This window comes from Ailuropoda melanoleuca, chromosome 7, assembly GCF_002007445.2.
Source record: "Ailuropoda melanoleuca isolate Jingjing chromosome 7, ASM200744v2, whole genome shotgun sequence".
Taxonomy (NCBI): domain Eukaryota; kingdom Metazoa; phylum Chordata; class Mammalia; order Carnivora; family Ursidae; genus Ailuropoda; species Ailuropoda melanoleuca.
Window position 1 is genome coordinate 75551283 of NC_048224.1, and position 21658 is coordinate 75572940.

A 21658-nucleotide genomic window follows, 5' to 3' on the forward strand; every position below is an offset into this window, starting at 1 on the left:
ATCTCAGATGGTTAAGCGTGTGCCTTCAGCCCAGGTCATGATCCCAGGGTCCTGGGATTGAGCCCTGCATCGGGCTCCCTGCTAGGTGGAGAGCCTGCTTCTCCCTCTACTGTTCCTCCTGCTTGTGCTCTCTTGCTCTCTGTGTCAAATAAACAAATAAAAACCTTTAAAAATAAATAAATAAAAATAAATGGATCGTTCCTAGTAATCCAGCTTGCTGAAACTTTTAGTAAAATCCAGAAACTTTGCATATATAAATCATCTTCCTGAGAGATTTTTAGCAAGTATAATGATCTGTAATTAATATTACAGTCAAATTTGATAAAATGTAATACAAAATTATTTATGCTCTATGGTTAAAATGAATTAATGGTAAATTCTTTCAGCATTAAGAGTTATAATATAGAATGTTTAATATAACCGTATTAAGTGAAGTGCTTCTTTTCTCTTCTTACAGCCAATCGGTGCTTTGAACCCAAAGAGAGCTGTGTTTTACGCAGAGCGTTATGAGACGTGGGAAGATGATCAAAGTCCCCCCTACCATTATAATACGCATTACTCAACAGCAACATCTACCTTATCCTGGCTTGTTCGAATTGTGAGTATCTTCATTAAGTTACTATACTTGTTTGTTTTAAAAAAAGATTAGAGGCCAGTGAAGTAGAAACGAGAAATCAAAACCTGAATCCTTTTTTTAAATGAGTTTTCTCATTTAGGAAATCGGGTTAAGAAGATAGATTATTGTGCGCTTCTTAAGCCTAAACCAGTTATAAAAGGAACCAGACTCTTGGAGTGTGTCCCTAAGGTCCACAGTTTCTTTTGTTCACCGATGGTCATAAGCTGGCTCTCTCCCCTGGCCCTCTCAGGCTTGCTTCTTATGCAGTATACTTTAAGAACAGTTTCTGAATGCTTTGAAGACTTCTTTCTGTTTCTTTCTCTTTCTCCTAACACATTCAAGTCTCTCCGATCTTTCAAACACATTTATACATCCATATGTACACACATACGTGCACACATACATACACACAAGGTTCATTGGACCCCGACCAACCCTCCAGTTACTTTCCAGTTCTCACCCTTCATAGTCACATGTAAGCACGGCCTCCACTATACTGCGCTGTCCCGTGCTCCTCTCTGCTTCATCACCTCCCATTCAGTCTTTAGCCTGGCTGATTTAGGTTCCACACCCACCGCTTTACTGAATTGTTTTTGTGGAAGTCACAAATTATGGGGCTAGAATATCTCATTTCTTACCGTGATGTATCTGAAGCATTTGGCACCGTTGCTCACTTTCTCCTTCTTGAAATTCTTCCCTCTCAGGACGCTTAGGTGGCTCAGTCAGTTACACGTTTACCTTCTGCTCAGGTCACGATCCCAGGGTCCTAGGATCGAGTCCCGCTTAGGGCTCCTTGCTGAGTGGGGAGCCTGCTTCTCCCTCTCATGCAGCCCCTGCTTGTGCTCTCACTCTCTCTCAAATAAATAAATAAAATCTTTAAAAAAAGAAAGAAATTCTTCCCTCTCATGACTTCGCAGACAATATCCTCTCTTGGTTTACTTCCTGTCATCCTAACTGCCCTATCCAGGCTCATGCTCAGATTTTTTTTTTCTTAATGTTTGTGTTCCCCAAGATTTTTCGGTATACTTAATCTGGACAATGCCATTTAATTATAAGCTAATGCCTTCCAGCTTCTGTCTTCATTGCAAGCGTTTTTCTTGGATCCCAGCCTTTATTTCCAAGTGCCTACTGGATATTTCTCCCTGAATGCCATTTCCAAAAATGAACTCCTCATCTCCCTCACGCACCTGTTGTGGCTCTTCCTGTGTTTCCTATTTAAATAAATGGTGTGATCACTCACCCAGTTACCTGATCGAGAGATTTTCTCTATTTCACCAGCCTGTTACATCCAATCAGACATCACATCATCTGGGTTCTACCAACTGAATATCTCTGCAGTCTGTCTCCTTGCCCTATTAACTCTGGCATTTCCTTAGTTTAGGCTCCTATTATTTCTCATCTAGATTATTGCAGAAGCCCTTAACAAATCTTCTTGCTTTAGTCTTTAGTCTTGCTTTCTTCAATCCAGTCTAGTTAAGAGAAGTTACTGGAGTCAGATGGTCTGAATTTTTTTTTTTCTATAAGCAACTGAGGAGTATTATAGAATGTTAAACCGAATCCGTAAATCAATACAATCAACAATGTCTTCTCCCCTTACCAAAGCATACCTTAGATCACTCTGTTTCATGAGGCTGATTTGCCTCAGAAACACACTGGTAAAATAGAGTACATGAAAATGTATGTACATGAGACCACATCTTATATTTTCAAAGATTTTTTTTTCCTCTATCTAAATGACAGCTTTAGTTTGGAGGTCCTTCTCAAACATTCTCTCTGTTATGGGGACAAATTGAACTTACAACAAATACAGTATGAGTATCCTTTAAGTAGCTTGTAAATCACTGGTAGGTAGTATGCAGCAAACAATTACTATTATTACAATAAAAGATTTGTCAGAGTTATGATTCAGTTTAACGGAACAAATTTTATATTTTTATCATCTTAAAGCAGTCTAAGTAGTTTTAAAAAGTTTAGATTTAACTAGCCTATGAGAAAATAAACCCAAAGCTTATTTAAAAAATAAATCTGTAATTATAAACTAAAGGAAAATACATAAAACTTTCTTTTTTAGACCAAAGTTATTAGTCTAATTTGTCCAAAGATTCACCTTAATTACATGAACTTGGATTTTTTTAGAAAAATGTTTCTGAGCTGATGTTTCTTTAAAAATATTTCTTTAACTCTAGCACTTTTAAAGAGTAAGAATTTCTATTTATGTTCTGGTAATTTTTGAGGAATATAAGATTAAAATAGGTGCTCGGTTACACCTATAAACCAATCAGAACAGAGCGCTTTAGTTTATGGGTTGTAATAATTTTTTAATACTCTCCAGATGTAGGAAAATACTTCAGACTCACACAGGAGTTAAAGGCTTTTCTGAATTACAGACACACAGGTATATTGAGAACTTATAGCTTCTATCCTGTAATATCAACCACAGGTCAGAACAAAACACAGAAACACAAGAAAATTACCAGTCAAGATCTCAAGGAGCTGGTGTCCTTTACAATGGACATAAACTATGTTCTTATTTGATTTGGGCTCACAAATAGGCAGACAAGAAAACAAAAAGACTAATAAATTCTCTGGTCACCAAATGGTGAGATCATAAAACCAAATTCTCAGTCATTACCACCACCAATGGGAAATGACTGATTAGCAGTGCATGTTATAAAAATGTTGCAACAACAAAATCAGCAAACGTAGTTAAAAAAAAAAAAAACAACCTAGAGAAAAAGTGTGTCAGTAAAGTTCAAGTTATGTTTGCTGCCCAGAATTCACTCTGCAGGGCAAGAAAAGACATACCCAGGCTTAAGCAGCCTTTGACATGTCCTTCCTAAGCAGCACGGTCTATTGGCTTCATAGAGTTCACGCTCAAAGGGACTTCCAAAAAACTGTTAGAGAAAGAAATTTTTAGAAAGCACCGAAGCCATAGATATTCATCGTGGGAGGCCTTTTGCCATCACCTTGGGTCCCATCAATGATTATTGCTGTAGTGAGCCACTGCGCCACTGCCATGGGGAGAGTAAGACACGTCTCTCGGGTGTTTTGGTGATTGGGGAAAAAATAAAAGGTCCAAAATCATTTCAGAAAGAACATTATCATAAAACTTGATTATTTGAGAATTAATTGAGAGCATATATGTGATAGTATTTTGAAATATATAAATTGCTATCCAATAGCGTATGTGTAATCAAATTAGTCTGAAGTCAGATTTATGACTTATTTATGTGAGTCCATAAAAATACTTGCTTTTAGGGTACCTGGGTAGCTCAGTCGGTTAAACATTTGAATCTTGGTTTTGGCTTAGGTCATGATCTCAGTGTCCTGGAATTGAGCCCCCTGTCAGGCTCCTTGCTCAGCAGGGAGCCTGCTTGAAGATTCTCTCTCCCTCCCACTTGCGTGTGTGCACTCGCGCGAGCATGCGCTATCTTTCTCTCTCAAAAATAAATTAATTAATCTGTAAAAAAAAATACTGGCTATCAACAGCTTGATTTAACTTAACACTTTTGTATCCCTGATAAAGTGAAATACTTTCTCAAATCATAAATCATAATTCATCCTTAAGTTGATTTATTATTCCAGTGAAATGGAGCACAAATTTGAATCTGTACAAGAGTATGGCAGAAATTCTGTACATATTTATTCTATAAAGACCCTTTCAGTATTATCTATAACACTGCTGCACAATAGAAATAAAATGCAAGCCACTTTCATAATTTAAAATTTCTAGTAGCCACATTTAAGAGTAAAAAGAAACAGGTGGAATTAATTTTAATAACCATATTTGTTAACCCAGTATATTCAGAATGTTGTACTTTCAACACGTAACCAATATAAAAAATGTTGATGATATATTCTACTCTTTTCTGGTCCTAAGTCTTTGAAACCCAGCATGTATTTTTATATTTATAGCACATTCCATTTGAAAGAGCCATACTTCAGATACTCAGGAGTCACATGTGACAAGTGCCTGCTGTATTGGACAGAACAGATCTATAGGATTGCTTTCATGGAGACTCATTTAGCTAACACATCTTTTGTCGTGCTGTTATAAACAGAAGTATCCTGGTCTAATAGCTTACTAAGTGTTTAAGCTAATGGTCCAGGGAATTGTGATTTCCTCACTCCCATCCCACAGAGTTTATGAAGTAGAAAATGCATTAAAACTCGTGTCACTAAGAATTTGTTCATAAAAACAAAATACAGAGTAAGTAAGTATTTGCCCTTTAGCTTTCAAGTCTTTTGGACCCAAAGTCATTAAACTCATTATTAGTTTCAATCAACATGTGTAGTACGACAATGATAATAACTGCTTTAAAATCCTAATCAACTACATACCTCATTTCTTTAAATTAAAAATATTATTTTAGACAAACTACCAGTGAAATCACTTGTCTGAATTACAAGACTCCGAAAAGACTGGTTCCTTGAGAGGTGCCATTGGGCAAATGATGAGTGAACCATTAGAGTGGAGTTTGGAGTTTCTTCAGATATTAACTGGTATAAAAGGCACATTTTACTTGGAGTGTTTTTACTTTAAATCTTACCCTGAACATATAGTATATAACATACACATAGAAGTAATTAAATCTTACCCTCTGACCTTTACATCCCTCAGCGACCTATTCACCTTCCAAATTCACTATATTCCACCTAACTATTCAAAACTCATTTGTCAAACATTTAATCATAATCTTTAAGGAAGTTAAAATAGGTTGTGCAACAAAAGTTCATTTATAAATCAGTTGTTTGGAATTTGGAACTTTTAAAAATAAATTATGGGCTTTTTGGAAAGCCTACCCAAGAGCCTATATCTTTAAAAGAATGTATTTGTAGTGAAAAAATCATAGGAACACTTTTGCGGGTATTATAATTAAAGCCCAAATATAATGCTACTGAATAAAATAGTATTGTCATGTTTATCTTGAATACTGATGCTTAAGGACAATGCAGATTTACTTAGAGGAAGATGAGGAATTCTGTTTTTTCATTATTTTCTTATTATTATGTAAGTTTCAGGTAGACAGCTTTATAATTTGACATTTGTATTGACTACAAAGGGATCACTGCCCCAAGTCTAAGTCTTACCATTCATCAGCATACAGTTGAGCCTCTTCACCCACTTCACCCACTGCCCAAACCCCTTCCCCTCTGGTAACAACTAGTCTATTCTTTTTGTCTATGAATGTATTTCGTTTTACTGTTTGTCCATCTGTGTGTGTGTTTTTTTAGATTCCACATGAGTGAAATCATGCAATATTTGTCTTTCTCTATCTGATTTATTTTGCTTAGCATATAACAGACTCAAGGTCCATCCATACTATTACAAATGGCAAGGTTTCATTCTTTTTTATAGCCAAGTAGTAGTCCTCTGTATAAATTCACCATAACTTCTTTATCCATTCACCTGTCAGTGGACACTTAAGCTGTTTCCATGTCTTGGTTATTGTAAATAATGCTACAATGAACATAGGGGTACATGTATCTTTTCAAAGTAGTCTTTTTGTATTCTTTGCATAAATTCCCAGAAATGGAAGAGCAGGGTCATATAGTAATTCTATTCCTTTTTTAAAAAATCTCCATACAGGGGCGCCTGGGTGGCACAGCGGTTAAGCGTCTGCCTTGGGCTCAAGGCGTGATCCCAGCGTTGCGGGATCGAGCCCCACGTCAGGCTCCTCTGCTGTGAGCCTGCTTCTTCCTCTCCCACTCCCCCTGCTTGTGTTCCCTCTCTCGCTGGCTGTCTCTATCTCTGTCAAATAAATAAATAAAATCTTTAAAAAAAAAGAATCTCCATACAGATAAGGAATTTTTAACCAAAAACTGGTTTATAATAGGTATATGGGTTAATTAAAAGAGCCTTTTTGAAGATTCTAAAAGATACTTCTGGATTCCTTCAAAAGGAATGGGAGAAAACAAACTTCTGGAGTCAGACAATGCACAATACTAATAATGGGCCTCCCTTTCCTAGAATGTGACCCTGAATCTTCTCAGATGTAAAATAGGAATAATTATACCTACTCTGAAGGATAATCACGAGGCTTCAGTTAACTGAAATGACACAGTTCTGAGCACAGAAACAGGCGCCCCTTGTCTTCGTTGCCGTCCCTTTGGTCTTTATTAAGCTTCGTATCCCTTCAAGATACACACCTTTCCTTTGGTAGAGTTATGTTCCAAGCACTGCCTATTCCCCACGAATGGGGTTTGTTTCAAATGAAAGGAAGGCAAAGAAGAAAAGTACAGCGGAGAGGGACTTAAAAGATTCTTACGAGGTTACTAGGCGAATATAATAGAAGACAGAAGAATAAAGGGCTTGAGTGAAGAGAAGAGGGACAGGGGAACGGGGTTAGATTGACCAGGATGGAGTTAATTGGTCTGTAATCATTGAAAGGCAGGAAAGGTTGTTGGTGTCCTGGCAGGGGATAAGGGTTATGATCGAATTCGGTAGGACAGGTACGACTACCCAGGGCAGGCCTGGCAGGTTCTGTTTTCTAGTACTAAGACAGGGTTGGAAGACACTACAAAGTGACATTAGGGTAGATGTAATTAGGAGAAGGAGGTCTGCCATCAGCCATTCATATCACAGGATCTAACAGGAAGCTTGTAAAATCCAACAAATGCCAGCATTTTAATTTCTGAAATTTCTGCTTAATATGTTTTCATTTGTACGTCTTCCAAACCGAAAGCTTTTCTAAGTAGAATGATAAATTATCTAATATGGTAATGTACGCATACAAAATGGTTCAATCAGCATATCTTAAGTAAAAAAATACAAAAGTTTCTTAACTTTAATATAGCACTTAATCCTCTCTGTTAGTTGGGCATAAGTCAAATGAAAAACGAAAAGCCTTCCACAGTGCCTTGAAGGTAATAAGGAAACACATGGAAAAAGGTAATCTCCACGGTAATCAGAGCTTGAAAGATCAATACTCACTTAGAAACAAATAGGTTATCCATTTCTATTCGTACTCTACCACTGTCGCAGCTGGAGGCCTTCAGGAATAATGAGAATATATGTCGGTAATATAGTATGTGACCCTAAAACAGTTGTTAATCAGATCTTTTTAAAAGCTACTTAAAATTGTGAAATGTGAAATTCTTCCATATTCTCTGCTTTTGGAGGCCACCAGTTTCATAAACTTCAAGACCAGAAATAAAAGTAATTCTTTAATTTCAGATTTCTTTTTACTGTGCCCATCTGTGCTATTTTTGGCATGCCTTTGTTAAGGTCTAAAAGCCAGGAAGGATTGTATAATTTAGGTCAGGATAGAGATAGATCAGCTTTTAGTGGCTGATGATTTAAAAAAAAAAAAAAAAGTAAGGCTTTGCATGAATAAATGGGCCTTCACTCACGTCTGTGTAATAGGTTAAAAATCATAGAGACAAGTGCGATCCTTCTAAATTAATCTCTGCCTATGAGCTGCAGAGAGAGAGAGGGGAAAAAAAAAAAAAAGCACACCACACCTGACATAAGCATCCTAGGGCAATAAAAAAGTGCATTCTGAAGTTACAACTTTTTGGTCAAACGAGTAGTTAAGAACTGACAAAAGCTATCTTACTCTTCCCCAGCCATACCTAATACCTAATCTCCCAACAGTACTTGTATGTGTAGGTGCTTTCAAGAAACTTTTTATTAAACACTGACTTTGAGCCAAGCACGGTACTTGGTGCTAAGGGTACAGAGAAGGATGAGACCGAAGGCAGGAAGAGTCGGTCAGGTTGTCAGTCGGCGTGAAACCCAGCCCAGCAGTGAAGATTGACATGGTGCATAAAGCTGTAATCATTTTTATAACTGTGTCAGGTGAGACACTTCAAGCTTCCTCAATATTATTTAATTATATTTAATTCCCGTAATTATCCCTGAGGTGTTGTCCTTCCCAATTAACGTAGATGAAGGACCTGAAGCAGTTACTTAACACAGCTACTTAAGGTTAAATAACTTGCCTAAAAGAAGTTAAAGCTTTGTTCCACCCAGATTACAGCTTACATCTGTCATATTTCATTCAGTGTTGCCATTTGCTACTTCTAGGATTGTTTTTATCCCCACTTGAACTAACTCGGTGATAAGATATGCCGCATTAATTACCTAATGTTTATTCGTGAGCTAAAAATCTGCAAAGCAAATTAATTAACGAAGGACATCTCATAAAATTTTTCTTCCTAACTTAATTTCAGTGACATCTATTTGTCTTTCTTATCACTTAAAATCTTAAACAGCAATATGGACTTCCTGAATGCAGATCTGATTTTCAGGTGAATCAGTAATATAACCCTTCTCTCTCTATTGTTGTATCATTCTTCATCCCATCTCTTTAATCATACCTTACTGTCATCCGATACTGATCATGAAAAATCTGTTACAAACTTAGAACATTGATGACATCCAGCCACACTAAATTTTAAGAAGAGACTGAGGAAGATGGACAGTTGTAGCTGTTGCCTGACAGCTGGCCCTTACAGCCAATGGCAATAAGAAAAGTTTAATGGGGCCCCGTAATATTTCATAGATATGAAAGAATTTATAGAGATTATATATTAAAGAAAAATAACTGTTCAGGAAAACGTCGTGTAGATTTCTTAGCATTATTGAACCTAGGGGTGACATGTCATTCATCTTAGACATAAGAGAGAATTAAACCATGGGAAAGGAAATAGGTATTTATCTGTGTTATACTTGTAGTTAAGTAAAAAATCCTTGGTAAGAATGAACGCTGTTCAGAAGTGGATTTAATGAGATCAGAAATAATGCCTCTCTCCCAACAAGAAAGTATACAAAAAGCATTAAAATTAAATGCATTAGGCACGTGCGATAGTCATTCTCAGGTTTCCTGCTATGGAAACATGTACTGGGTAGCAGATACAGTGTTTCTGTGAGGTGACAGTGACAGAATACCAAAAGGACTAGAGTTCATCTAGTCTCATTTGCACTTAACTTTATTTCATTCATTTCTTCGCCAAATTATACATGGAGCAACTTCTGTGTACCAGGTATTGTTCTAAGTGTTGGAGATAAAACAGTGAACATGGTGGGGGGGTGAGGAGATAGGTTACAAATCACTTACAGAACAGTGTGACAAGTGTTTCAGTGACATCTTTAGAAAATATAGGGTGTATTTGAACATACTGGAGAGCTTAGCAAATCAAGGAAAGTCTTTCAGGAGGAAAATGACATCTTGGCTGAGGCATAAAGGATAGAAAGAACTTAGCCAAGTAAGGATGGTGAGAGGAAGGGATAAATTGGTACGAGGCAGAGGGCACATCCCCTACAAAGGACAGGAAGTGAGAGCAGTGTGGCATGACCTTAGAATGTGAAGAAGGGAGGGTGACAGGTAAGTTTCCAGATCATTTGGGATCTTTTAAGACAAGTAGAGTAATTTAGACTTTCTCCGAAGAGCTCTGAAGAGCCACTGAAAGATTTTAAGCAAAACTTTGCATTTTAAAAAAGATCATCGGTCCGTGATGTGGTACAAGTACTTTAATAGACTTCCATAGGTAATCTAAGATGGCCACCCCCTACCCAATTCCATAGTGAAGTGACCAGTGCCGGAGTGTTTTTCTTATAGCAGTGTTGTTACATATGGCCTTAGTTATGAGAAAGAACATCTGAGTTACAAACCGAGAATAATGCAAAATCATTCATCATGAAATCGTAGAGCACTACACCTCCATCATCTTATGGATCAGAAGACTAAAGCCCAAGGAGCAAAATGGCCTGCGAAGGCTGCAGAGTGACAGTGCCTCAGCTGCCCAGTCAGGCCCAGTCAGGCACTTCCTGACTCCTCAGCGTAGGCGTCTTTCCAGGACCCTGCACCGTTTCTACCTCACAAGGGTTTCAAAGATGGTCGTATTTTACAACGGAACGAGGCAGCTGCCTTCAGGAGGGTCACATTCCTGATTCTTCTTCCTCTTTTCACTTAGGAACCTTTCACAACCTTCTTCCTCAATGCAAATGATGGAAAGTTTGACCATCCAGATCGAACCTTCTCGTCAGTTGCAAGGTCTTGGAGAACTAGTCAGAGAGATACTTCTGATGTAAAGGTAGGTTCTTTTATTTGTTGATAGTAATTTAATTTCAAAATATGCTGAAACCTTGATTTTTTTTTATTTAATTGGGTATATAAGACATGCTGCAGTTTTGTTCCATCGTATCTTAAAATCATGCGGTGTACATCTAACCTAAAAGGAAACTAGAGGAAATAATTTTGAGCATCACAGAAAATGATTCAGAATTCATTTATATTATTCGGTTAAGGTGTTTTCGTAATTTCAAAAAATTCCTATCTAATTTAGATCGAATAATCTGGAGATGGAAAGAAAAGGCCATAAATTGCCTTTCCTGCTGTTAACTCAATATTTGGCCCATTCCATAAAACACAGCAGGAATTGGATTTGACCTTAATGTGTCATATTGTTATAGCTTGCCCAGCTTTGGGTTTACGTAGCCTGGGGCAATTAATAAAGCATTAATGACAAGACCCATTTAAAATGTAGGCTTTTCTGTACAGCCTTAGCTTTTACTTGACTGTGCCTGGGGATACTATGCAACAATACACATTAGATTAAACCAACATACACACAATTCCCCGGAACAGGCAGAGAGTGGAGTGATTTTACAGTTGGTACTATTTAACTGTTGTTAAATACAAATATTTGTTATTCATTTATATGGGCTTTATTGTTTTTTAAAAAAGGGTTAAATTCAAAGCAATAACATGCAATTGTTCTCTCATTTTTCTCATTTTTTTCTCTGGTAATGGGATTTGGTCAGGTTACTGCATAGGTGCATGTGTTTCTCTCTAAGGCCTCTTTCGTCAAGGCAGTTTTTTCCCCATCACTGCCACTCATATTGTTAAATATAAAAATATTATGGAATTATTCCTTTTAGGGTCTCAATCCAGCAAAAGGCAGTGAATTAAAGTCAAAATTATCATTTTCATATATATGTTTATCTATTGCAAACATTTTTAAAGGCAGTTACAGCATTACTGAAGTGTCAGAAAACTGGCTGAATACAACTTCGTTCCGTTCTGTCTGAAAGCAGAAAACGAACAAAATGGATCTAAGTAGTGTGTAGCTTCTCCGTGTGTTTTGTTCGTTACTGTCAAAGTTTGCATAAATGAATATTAATTTGTGCATATACCATATTCATATTCGGAAATAAGATAATTTAACATGCATCCTTACTATACCAAACTCTTAGAGCATACAGTTTTCTCCTAGCAGCCTTGTAACTTCACGGAGGAATTAAATTCTAACGTATCCACGAGCTGTCATTTAAACTGACTTCCCACCAATGAAATCAGGGAGAGAATCTGTTTCGAGTTTACGTAGAAAATGAGGAGTCCAGAGGCTTCTAGAATTAGCTTGGTGTTCATAAAGGCACTCGATAAATATTTTGTGTTTGAATTAAATGTTATTATCTATATTTTAAAGCTTCCTGTCATATTTAAGGTTATTTATATATTAATTCAAAGCAGTATCCACATTGGATCAAATTATTTCAAGTGAAAATGCCTGCTCACTCTTACTAGACATCATCACAAAAAAGAAAATGGGCTTTTCAGCTTAATTCAAACCCTACCCTCACAAACCCACACACAGATCAGAATTAATCGTTCTAATATATTTAAGTAGATAACGGTGCTACACTTAACTTTCTATCCTGAGAACTTTATTGATGCTTCTAATCACCAAAAATATCTCACCAGGGTATAGGTCAGTCTCTGATGACCAATGTTCGTATCAGGCTTTTCCCTCTAAAACTGCTAGGGTTTCTCCCCGAATTTTCCTGTTTTGGAACTTTCAAGTAGCACTTACATTTTGTTCCCAACTGTGTTCCTTTGATTCCTGGGGGTCACATCATCAAGGACGACGACCAATGTGGCTGTCACTAACTGGGGAGGTTTTTTATTTTTTATCCTCACGCAGCTGTGCTGAACACAAACAGGACCTATTCCCCCACCCCCGGACTTAATTAGTTCATAAGAAGCTCATTTCCCCAGCTTGACATTGCACTGATTTTTCCCATTTTCAGTTCTCTTTCATATTTATGATAATATATCTTGAATATCTTTCCATGTAGACCCTTTCTTTTTCAAGGTTGCACACTGCACACATACACAGTAATTTATGTAGACAATCTCCTATTTATGGGTAGTTTGTCTTTCTCTCTGATTGTTATTATTCAACACAAGGCTGCAGTAAACACCCTTGCGCAGTGATCTTGATGAACTTTGCGAATACATATAAAAGATAATGTCTATTAATGGCTAAATGGCTATATACATTTTTAATTTTGAAAGATATTGCCGAACCATTATTCCCAAAGATGATAATTCACTCCCTAGAGCAGTGTGTGAGGATGCCTCCTTCCCCACGCCCCCCTCATCACTGTTATAATAAACAGCGTAATTTTTGCAAATCTAGTGAGTGAAAATAGAGTTGTCTTTGTTTGGGCTTGTGTATCATTAATTGTGAGTGAAGTCGAGCATTTTTCATGTTTCATATTTCAATAACTGACCCGTAAACTTACTCAGATCTTTTCCCATTTTTCAATTGGGTGAAATATCTTTTTGTTATTGATTTGAAAAAGATCTTTGAAATTGCATCAAATTGCATTACAAGTATGGTTTCTCAGACTTTCTGCTTTCCCCTATTTCAGGTGTGTGTGTCTGTGTCTCGAAATGTATCAGAATATGAGGGTTCTCATTAAGGAAATGTTAGGTTTTTGGTAATACTGGTAGTAACTTCAGACTTTCTAAATTCACATTTAAATATATTGATTAAAACACACGATATTTTTTTCCTCTGAAATAATACTTGACTTAACAGAGAAGAATATGTTACCAAGAGTAATAATAGTTTTGCTAACTGTGTGTTAAAACCTAAGCTTTTTATTTCTTATCCCTAAGCTGTTAAGTAAAGCATTGGATATAATTTTAAGGAAATGCGTTTCCATTTGTGAAGAAAAGTATGTCTGCAATATCTCCTAGCTTAGGTAATCATATAAGAAAGAACTAGAAGGGAGTAGCTGGTTTCATTCTGTCTCTCTTTATTAACATCAGTCTCTTCCTGTGGTAATGCATACAAGCTGGGCAGAGATGGAGTGTTGGCGAAGTGACCTTTCAGGAGCCAGGTCCCCTGAGTTAAGTCAGACCTGTTGGTTTTTACTTTTTTTTTATTTTATATTTTATTTCTCTTCTCTAGTGTAGTCTTGGTAACAATGACATTCAACTTACTGGAGTTCCTACACTATGATTCCTTAATGCCTTCAAAAGTTGTTATATTACTTTTGAATAGCTATGTAGATGTCAGGAAAGGTAGCTGAGACAAAATGTCATTAAGGTGACATAGTGTAAATTAATACAGTTAATGGAGGTGCTCGCCACTGACTCATTGACCCATTATGAGCTCTTGTGGAATTAACGAATGCCAGGGCATCAATCTTTTGAAAAAAAGGAAGAAAAGAGATGGCAGCTTTAAAACCTTGCAGTGAATTATATTAGAAAAGTGAAAACGTCTGGGTTGGATTTGATTTCACTAGGAAGCCATAAAATGGTATGCTCTCTCAGCAAAATATATTAAACTGAAATGTCAGATTTGATGCAATAGGTATACAATTATGATAGTGTTAATAGTGGTCTTCTATCACTCTAAGACATACTTTCAAGTCCAATTTCTCAGCAGCTTGAACTTGTCACAAGCTTGTAAATTAGAAATTGTGTTTGAGGATATTTTCTTGTTATTGACAGAACACATATAACACTATTAACTGTACCATGGGGTTTTAGTATAGCTGTTAAAATCAAGCAGAAATCACATTTACAGACACAAAATGCCTGTTATAATATTCATCTTGCCATTTCTTTGATAGTATTTGGTGCCTTTCCGAACTGTTTTTCATTTAGGAAATCTTAAGCTACTTGGACTCTTTCCTTAAAGAGAAGCTGATTAACAGAAACCCATCATTGGGAAGAGAGTAAGCACTAGAGCTCTTACATGAAGTAGGCAAGTTGGTACTTAAAGTGCTCTGAAGGAGCTCACTTACCGGTAACAAGGGTACCATGCATGGTTCCTGAGTGGTTCTCAGCAGTTTTTAAACATGCTTCTTTGTCATTTATTTCATAGTCTTCAGAATAGCCCTGTGAGATAGCTTTCTTGTAAAGGAGATCCACCAATCTTAAGTGGCCTAAGTTCACACAGTAGGTACGGAGGAAGCCAGAACTAGCACCGAGGTCTGTTTAGTTCCTTGTATTGCCTTTTCATTGGTTGGCTTGCTGCTTTAATTCTTCTGCATGACCGTATCATCATATCCAGCCACTTGGACTAGTTTGGAATCATTGAGCAATCAGGTGTTACTTTAGTCATTTATTGCTGTGTGGCAAACCACCCCAAACCTTAGTGGCTTAAAAAATACAGCCATTTATTTCCCTAGGGTTCTTCAATCAGAGTAAGGTTCATCAGGTATAGCTCGTCTCTGATCCATCTGGGGTCAGTGGGGGTGGCTGGTCTGGGTCTGGAGGATTTAGGGTGACCTCACTTACTTATCTGTTGCCTCACCCAGGATGCCTGGAACTGCTGGGCCTGGCTGGTCCTGTCTTTCTCAATATAGCCTTTCTAAGAAAATCACACTGTTTTTCATGGTGGCTTGCTAGCAAGAGGATAAAAAGAAAAAGAGCAGGGGTGGGGGGGAGCTGCAAAGCTGCTTAATGCATAAGCTTGAAAGTCACATAGTGTTACCTCCACAGCATTCTATTGGTCAAAACAAGCCACAGGGCCAGCCCAGATTAAGGAAGGGAGAAATGGACTGTACCTCCTGGTAGCTGAGCAGCAAAGTCACATTTCGAGAGGACATGGAGGTTAGAGGGATGTTTGTGGCCTTCTTTGGAAATAGTCAACTAAAGTCCTTTCTCTGGTCACAGTTCACATTCCCCCTAGATGCAAAATATACTCAACTTGTTGGCCACATTATTGTATCAGGATCAAAATCTAGTATCTCATGGTCTGTATCGGGTCCAGATACAGATATGATGCAGGAATTTCTAATTTGGATACCGGGAATCTAGAAAGACAAGTTGTCCTGTGTACACGCAGCATACGGTGGTGAGCCCGAAACAGGTAAACCTCAACAGAATCTACCCCAAAGGGAGGGATGTGGGAGGTACAGAGCGGCAGCTGGTTCTTGGCCATTGCAGCCAGGCTTGTGGTGTTGCCAGTTTCCTGGACCCTGGGATCACATCCTCCGGGACCTTGGCTTTGCCCTCTGGATCAGCTTTCTTTTCCATAAGAAATAGCCCTTGTCTGCCACTGAGTGGCTTTCTCCAAATGCTTTCTGATCATAGAAAGTTGGGTCCAAGGCATTTTTAACCTCCTTTAAAATTCTGTGGACTTTCTATGTATCAAATTATAGTTCATTATGAGAAAAAACTTGCACCCCAAAATCCTTTTGAGATAGGATCCTCTCTATTTCTGACTATGAGTTAAGATGCTGTTTATAATGCCCTTAGGATTCTTAGAATCCCTTTGTGTATTCGAATGGGTCTACAAACCATCACCTTAAATTGGGCTGACCACTTACAAAGGGATTTATAGCCACATCTTTTACCTCGTGGCCACATTTGATTTGCAGCACCTTGGACTCTCTCTCTCTTTCTAAAATAAATAAAAATAAAATTCTCTCCCTCTTCCTTGCCCCCCCTACAAAAAAATGCACACAGCAACTATATATTTGTTGACAGTGCACAGTTGGAGTTAAAGCCCAGCAAGGACCGCTCATAGCTGTGCCACATGGTGACAGCTGGAGGGCCGTGGCTGGGCCAGAGAGCCCAGCATGGCTTTCCTCACGCATTTTGTGTCCCATCAGACCCAGGCCAGAGTAGCTAAGGACTGTCCAGATATGTCTGTCTCTTTCCATGATCACTCCAGCAAGGCGGCCCCACCACTTTCTGTGGCTGTTGGCTTCTCAGCCGGTAAAAACAGGTTGCGAGGCCTCCAGTCTTGGGCTTCTCTAGAAGCCCTGCAGTATCACTTTTTCACATTCTCTGTGTTGAAATATGCCTGCCCACATTCAAAGGGAGAAGAAATAGAGTCCCCCACTCTAAGGGATGAATGGTAACGTGGAAATGCCAGAGAGAACAGGGGATCGGAGGGGTTATTACAGCCACTTTGAAAAAATTCTACAGCTACTAATTTTAAAAAATTTTAAGTTCTAGTTTGGTTTATACTGTGCAGTTCAACCTGGTTGTTCATTTAGACAAAACTAAAATCTGAAATGCAAATAGCTTTAAAAATATATCTGCTTAGTCTAGGTAACATGTAAGTTAGTCCATTTGATAAAAACCCTTTAATCATCCGAATTGTCTACATAGGTATTCCTTCAAGCACAAACATCCGAAGTAACAGTTTTGTTACTGGTTACAGGGTATACTCTGGTACTGGGTAAACTCAGCCGCAATCTTTTTGATGTGCATCAAAAAAAAAAAATTGATAGAATGACTAGCTTCTGACAGGTATTTTGCATATAGCTATTAAATGCATTGTTTTACACATTATCATCATTTAATCCTCACATCTACCCTGTGAGTTCATTGCTGTCATCATCACAATTTTGCATATGAAGAAATTGATTTTTTTTCCCAAAAGTTTAAGAAACTTGCCCAAGCTGGCAAGAAGTCCGGATTTAAACTCAGATCTATTTGATTCTGATGCACATAAAATAGCCCTTCCTGGTAGAAGAAGGGATAATCCCCAACCTGCCTCCCTGCCCTGTCTGCCTCTTACCTTCAACTGACTGCTCACCCTACGGAACTCTGCTTAAACTAACACAGCTTGAAAACCGTGGTCTTCAGTTTTGTTTTTATCACTATTTCATACCTGAAGTTCAGGAGATGATAAACACACAACAATAATTGATTCTTTTTTTTTTAATCTCACACATTTGTATTGAGCATCTGTTGTGTACTAGGCACCATTCCTAGCAAGTGAGTGGTGTGAACCAGTGAGCAAAATAGACAATGATCCCTACTGTCATGAGATTTCCAGTATAGTATGATACAGGAGCCTAATATGTGTATTTATATATATATATATATATAATTGCTATGCAAAAAATCAAAACAGAATGAAGTCATACAGAATGACTGGGTCGCTGCTTCAGAAGCTAAATAGAGAATATAAGAGCAGAGCCCCTGGATTTAAAGTGATTGGTTTTGATTTCGGGCTTTATCACCTATTTCCAGTGCAGTCATTAGCAAATTACTTACCTTCTCTTTACCTCAGTGTTCTTGTCTAGAAAGTGGGAAGAATGAGAATACCCACCTCATGAAATTTTTGTGAAGACTAAGAAAATATATGTAAAGCACTTAGAACAGTGCCAAGACATAGCATATGAGGGGCGCTTGGGTGGCTCAGTCGTTAAGCATTAAGCGTCTGCCTTCGGCTCAGGTCATGACCCCAGGGTCCTGGGATCAACCCCGCGTTGGGCTCCCCGCTCAGCGGGAAGCCTGCTTCTCCCTCTCCCACTCCTTCTGCTTGTGTTCCCTCTCTCGCTGTGTCTCTCTCTATCAAATAAATGAAAATCTTAATAAAAATTAAAAAAGACATAACATATGATACAAATAGTAAAAAATAATAATAAAGTAAAATACAAAAGAAGGATACAAATAAATTCTACCTGCTGTTTTAAGATTGAACGAGCAGAGGTAACATATCAGCTGACTCCTTGTCTTAGAGTAATTGTCAGATAGAGTAATTGTCATCTTGGACATCACAGTGAATCTCTGAGATGAAACTCTCTTATTCGTGAGGTTTTTCCTTTTTAAATACGCAAATCTTTTAAATTATATAAATATGAATATAAATTATATACTAATGTACTGTATTTATATACTAACGTTGAATTTTAAAGTGCTATTTGAAACAAGATTTTTTAAAGCTTTTAATTTTAAAGATTTAAAATAAAACTGAGGCATAAAAATGTACACCCACTTGGCTGCTTTAGCGACTTATCCCTAGACTGTGATTTTTACTCTCTTCCTTCCCCTTCAGAAAAAGAGAAAGAAAAAACAAAATAAAAACCTCCCCAGCTCAGGACTTCAGGGTTCAGATAGCTTTGGTCCCATATAGCTCTGGTCCTTTGAAGCTTTTAGGAGCCTTGCAATTAAGCTGAACTTCAGGAATTTCTTGATACGTGCCTTAAATATGTGCCTCTTTGTGACTGTTCTCTCTATTAGAAATCTGAAAACATTTCTTCAGCCTTTCAAATATCAGGCTTCTAACAGCTTTTTCCAGTGTCTTAGTTAACACCCTAATTAGTGAGCGTAGTTTGATTGACCAGATGGACTGGAGTGGAGAGCACTGCCTTTACTAAATGATTATCCAGGAGGCCCTAGTCATGCTACTTTTTCGTATAACTGGCCTTGATTAAAGCCTTCCTGAATGTTCCTGCTGATCTCCTTACGCTTCCTCTTGCCTTTCTAGGTAATCATCAGGCCAGACCTTTCTTAGCCTCCCTTTTCCTCCTTAGTGGCTGCCCGCTTTTAGCCCCTTCTTATGCTAGAGAGTTTAAATTGAAACAAAGTAGGTCTTGTTTCTTCCACTTCTACAGTTCGGGGACAATTTGTCAGCAACCTTAAAACCAACTTTTTTTGTATCTTAAAGTGAACTCTTTTACCTGTTAAACCTTTTATACCTAACTAGGATAAGCAAGATAATGTTCTTTAAGCTGCAAAAATTGCCCCTCAAAGGGCACAAATTTTATTTGGGGATTCATCGTTTTTCTTTTATTTAATAAAGTCCTTCATTGGCTCTTTTCCAATCTTGAGGCATTCTTCCAACCATCTGCATCTTGCCCCAGAGGATTTCTAGTGATATTAAAATAACTTCACCTAATATCATCAATAGCTAATATTTAATGAGCACCTGCTGCATACAAAGTATAACACCAAGAGCGGTGAGGGTTCAACAAAATATAAACCTCACAGAATTAGGCTTGAAAATCTGCTTTTGCCCAAACTGTTATTAATATAAAATCCTAGGGCTTTGTTGCCTTTGTGAATCTAATTTAATGACATTCAGGAAAATAGTATTATAGTGGTAAGTGGGTTAATAATAACCACATAGTTTATGTGACCCTATACCACAGGAAAGAATGGAAAATAATATATTTGGAAAACCTTATAAAGCACCAAGACCATTGAAGATAAATTAAGACTGTTTGGGTTGTTTAAATAAAAAATAAATCTATGTTGCTATATCCTTGTGGCTTTATCTCTCTGTCTATCCTCTAGGAAGCTTAGATAGTCTAGTTCTAGAGATGGGACATGAACACATATAACTGATGAAAGGCAAGAAGGAAATCCCTGAATTACGTGTGTCTATGACATATAAATCACCCTCCACAAAGAGCGACTCCATGAGCTTACATTCTTTCCCCGTTTTGGACCATTTGGAATGCTATTGTTGTGCTGTGTTGCCTAAAGAATGGGTAATGTGCAATAGCCATATTCTTTACCTTTCTCTACATCTTTTATTAATTGTCCATGCTTTCCCAAACCGTGAGAGTAAGATCGAAAGAAAATTGTAAGTTTTATCTTACTTAATGCCTTGAAATAATAAGTTAATAATTATTGTCTCGGTCAGCTCAGGCAGCTATATTTTACCATAAATTAGGGAGCTTATAAACAACAGAAATTTATTTCCCACAGTTGTAGAAGCTGGAGGTCCAAAACTAAGGTGCCCACATGGTCAGATTCAGTGTCAGGTGGGCATCTGCTTCCTGGTTCACAGAGGGCCATTGTCTTACTGTGTCTCACGTGGCGGGAGAAGAAGCAGTCTTCCTCAGGGCTCCTGTAAGGACACTAATCCCATTCGTGATGGCTCCACCCTCATGACCTCATCTAACTCTACCTTCCAAAGACTCCACCTCCTAATACCATCATAGAGGATAAAGTTTCAACATTTTAATTTTAGAGGAACAGAACTGTCAAGATCATAACAATTATGTACTTCTGATTGCGTACAAATCAATGAGAATAGCGATGATGCTTTACTTCCACCTTCTAATCAGTGATCACACACCTTTGCCCAATTGCTCCATCATCGTGCTTAGCCAGCCCAGAAATCAGCTCACTATAGTCACCGCTTATAGAGTATTTCTGAACCAGTCTTTAGCTCCTGCCTTGCCCACTAACTAAACTGTATCATGATTTACAAATAAGTATGTTTTTTACCTTTTAGTTTTTCTTTCAGCCCCTTCTCAGTTTCCCCTTTTATATCCAGGTCACTGAAAATTTACAGGAGTTTATAATAATCTCACCACAATTCTCCTTCCCCACACTCTGTCGTGGCCTCGATGTCTTGTACATAGTGTGTTGTTAATGAATCAATATCACACAGTGTGAGCCACCTAATTCTCTGTCACAGTTGACCTCCCGCAGACGTCCCACAGTGTGCCCCCTTACCACAACTCACACTTGCCCTTCTCCCCCTTCCCTCCCATTCTCCTTGCTGCTTCTGGTTCGCCTTCTCCCTGCATACACATAGATACCCAGTCTCTCCTCTCCATTCCATCCTTTATGTTGACACCCAGTGTCTTGTTATAAAATAAATTTGCGAGTAATATAAAATCCAAACAGCTTAGCTTGGTATAAGGCTTCCTTCATCACCTGGTTCTATATAACTCTCACCAGCCCACCTTCCCCATCTTGACCTGTGTCCTCCTGTGTATCCTATACTCCACCCATACTCGGTCCTTACCACTTCCTGATAATACTTCCTGATGGTCCCCCTTCCCCCTCCCCCTGCCTTTATCTTAGACATAGTTGAATTCAAATGTCAGGTCTCCAGTGAAGTCTTTCCAGACTTGCCCTGAGTTTCCTGCCTTCTCCTCTCTGCTCTCTTGCCCTTGGCTTATACTCCTTTCAAGCTCTTATTATTGTGTATTATAACCATCTGTTTATGCATTTACCCCGTGGACCAGATTATAAATTACTTGAAATAAAACCATGTCTTGTTCATTTTTTTCTTTCTTCATACCTGTCACAG

At 38.0% G+C, this 21658-nt stretch overlaps 1 protein-coding gene across 6 annotated transcripts in view; it reads left to right on the forward strand.

Annotated features, from left to right (window-relative positions):
• Positions 1 to 21658, forward strand: part of NBEA (neurobeachin) — a 651237-nt gene that overhangs the window by 568540 nt on the left and 61039 nt on the right. For all 6 annotated transcript variants that reach the window (XM_034665060.1, XM_034665062.1, XM_034665064.1 and 3 more), the window contains 2 exons: positions 458 to 598; positions 10535 to 10654. In XM_034665060.1, coding sequence (XP_034520951.1) covers positions 458 to 598; positions 10535 to 10654 — 261 coding nt within the window. The remainder of the gene's footprint in view (positions 1 to 457; positions 599 to 10534; positions 10655 to 21658) is intronic.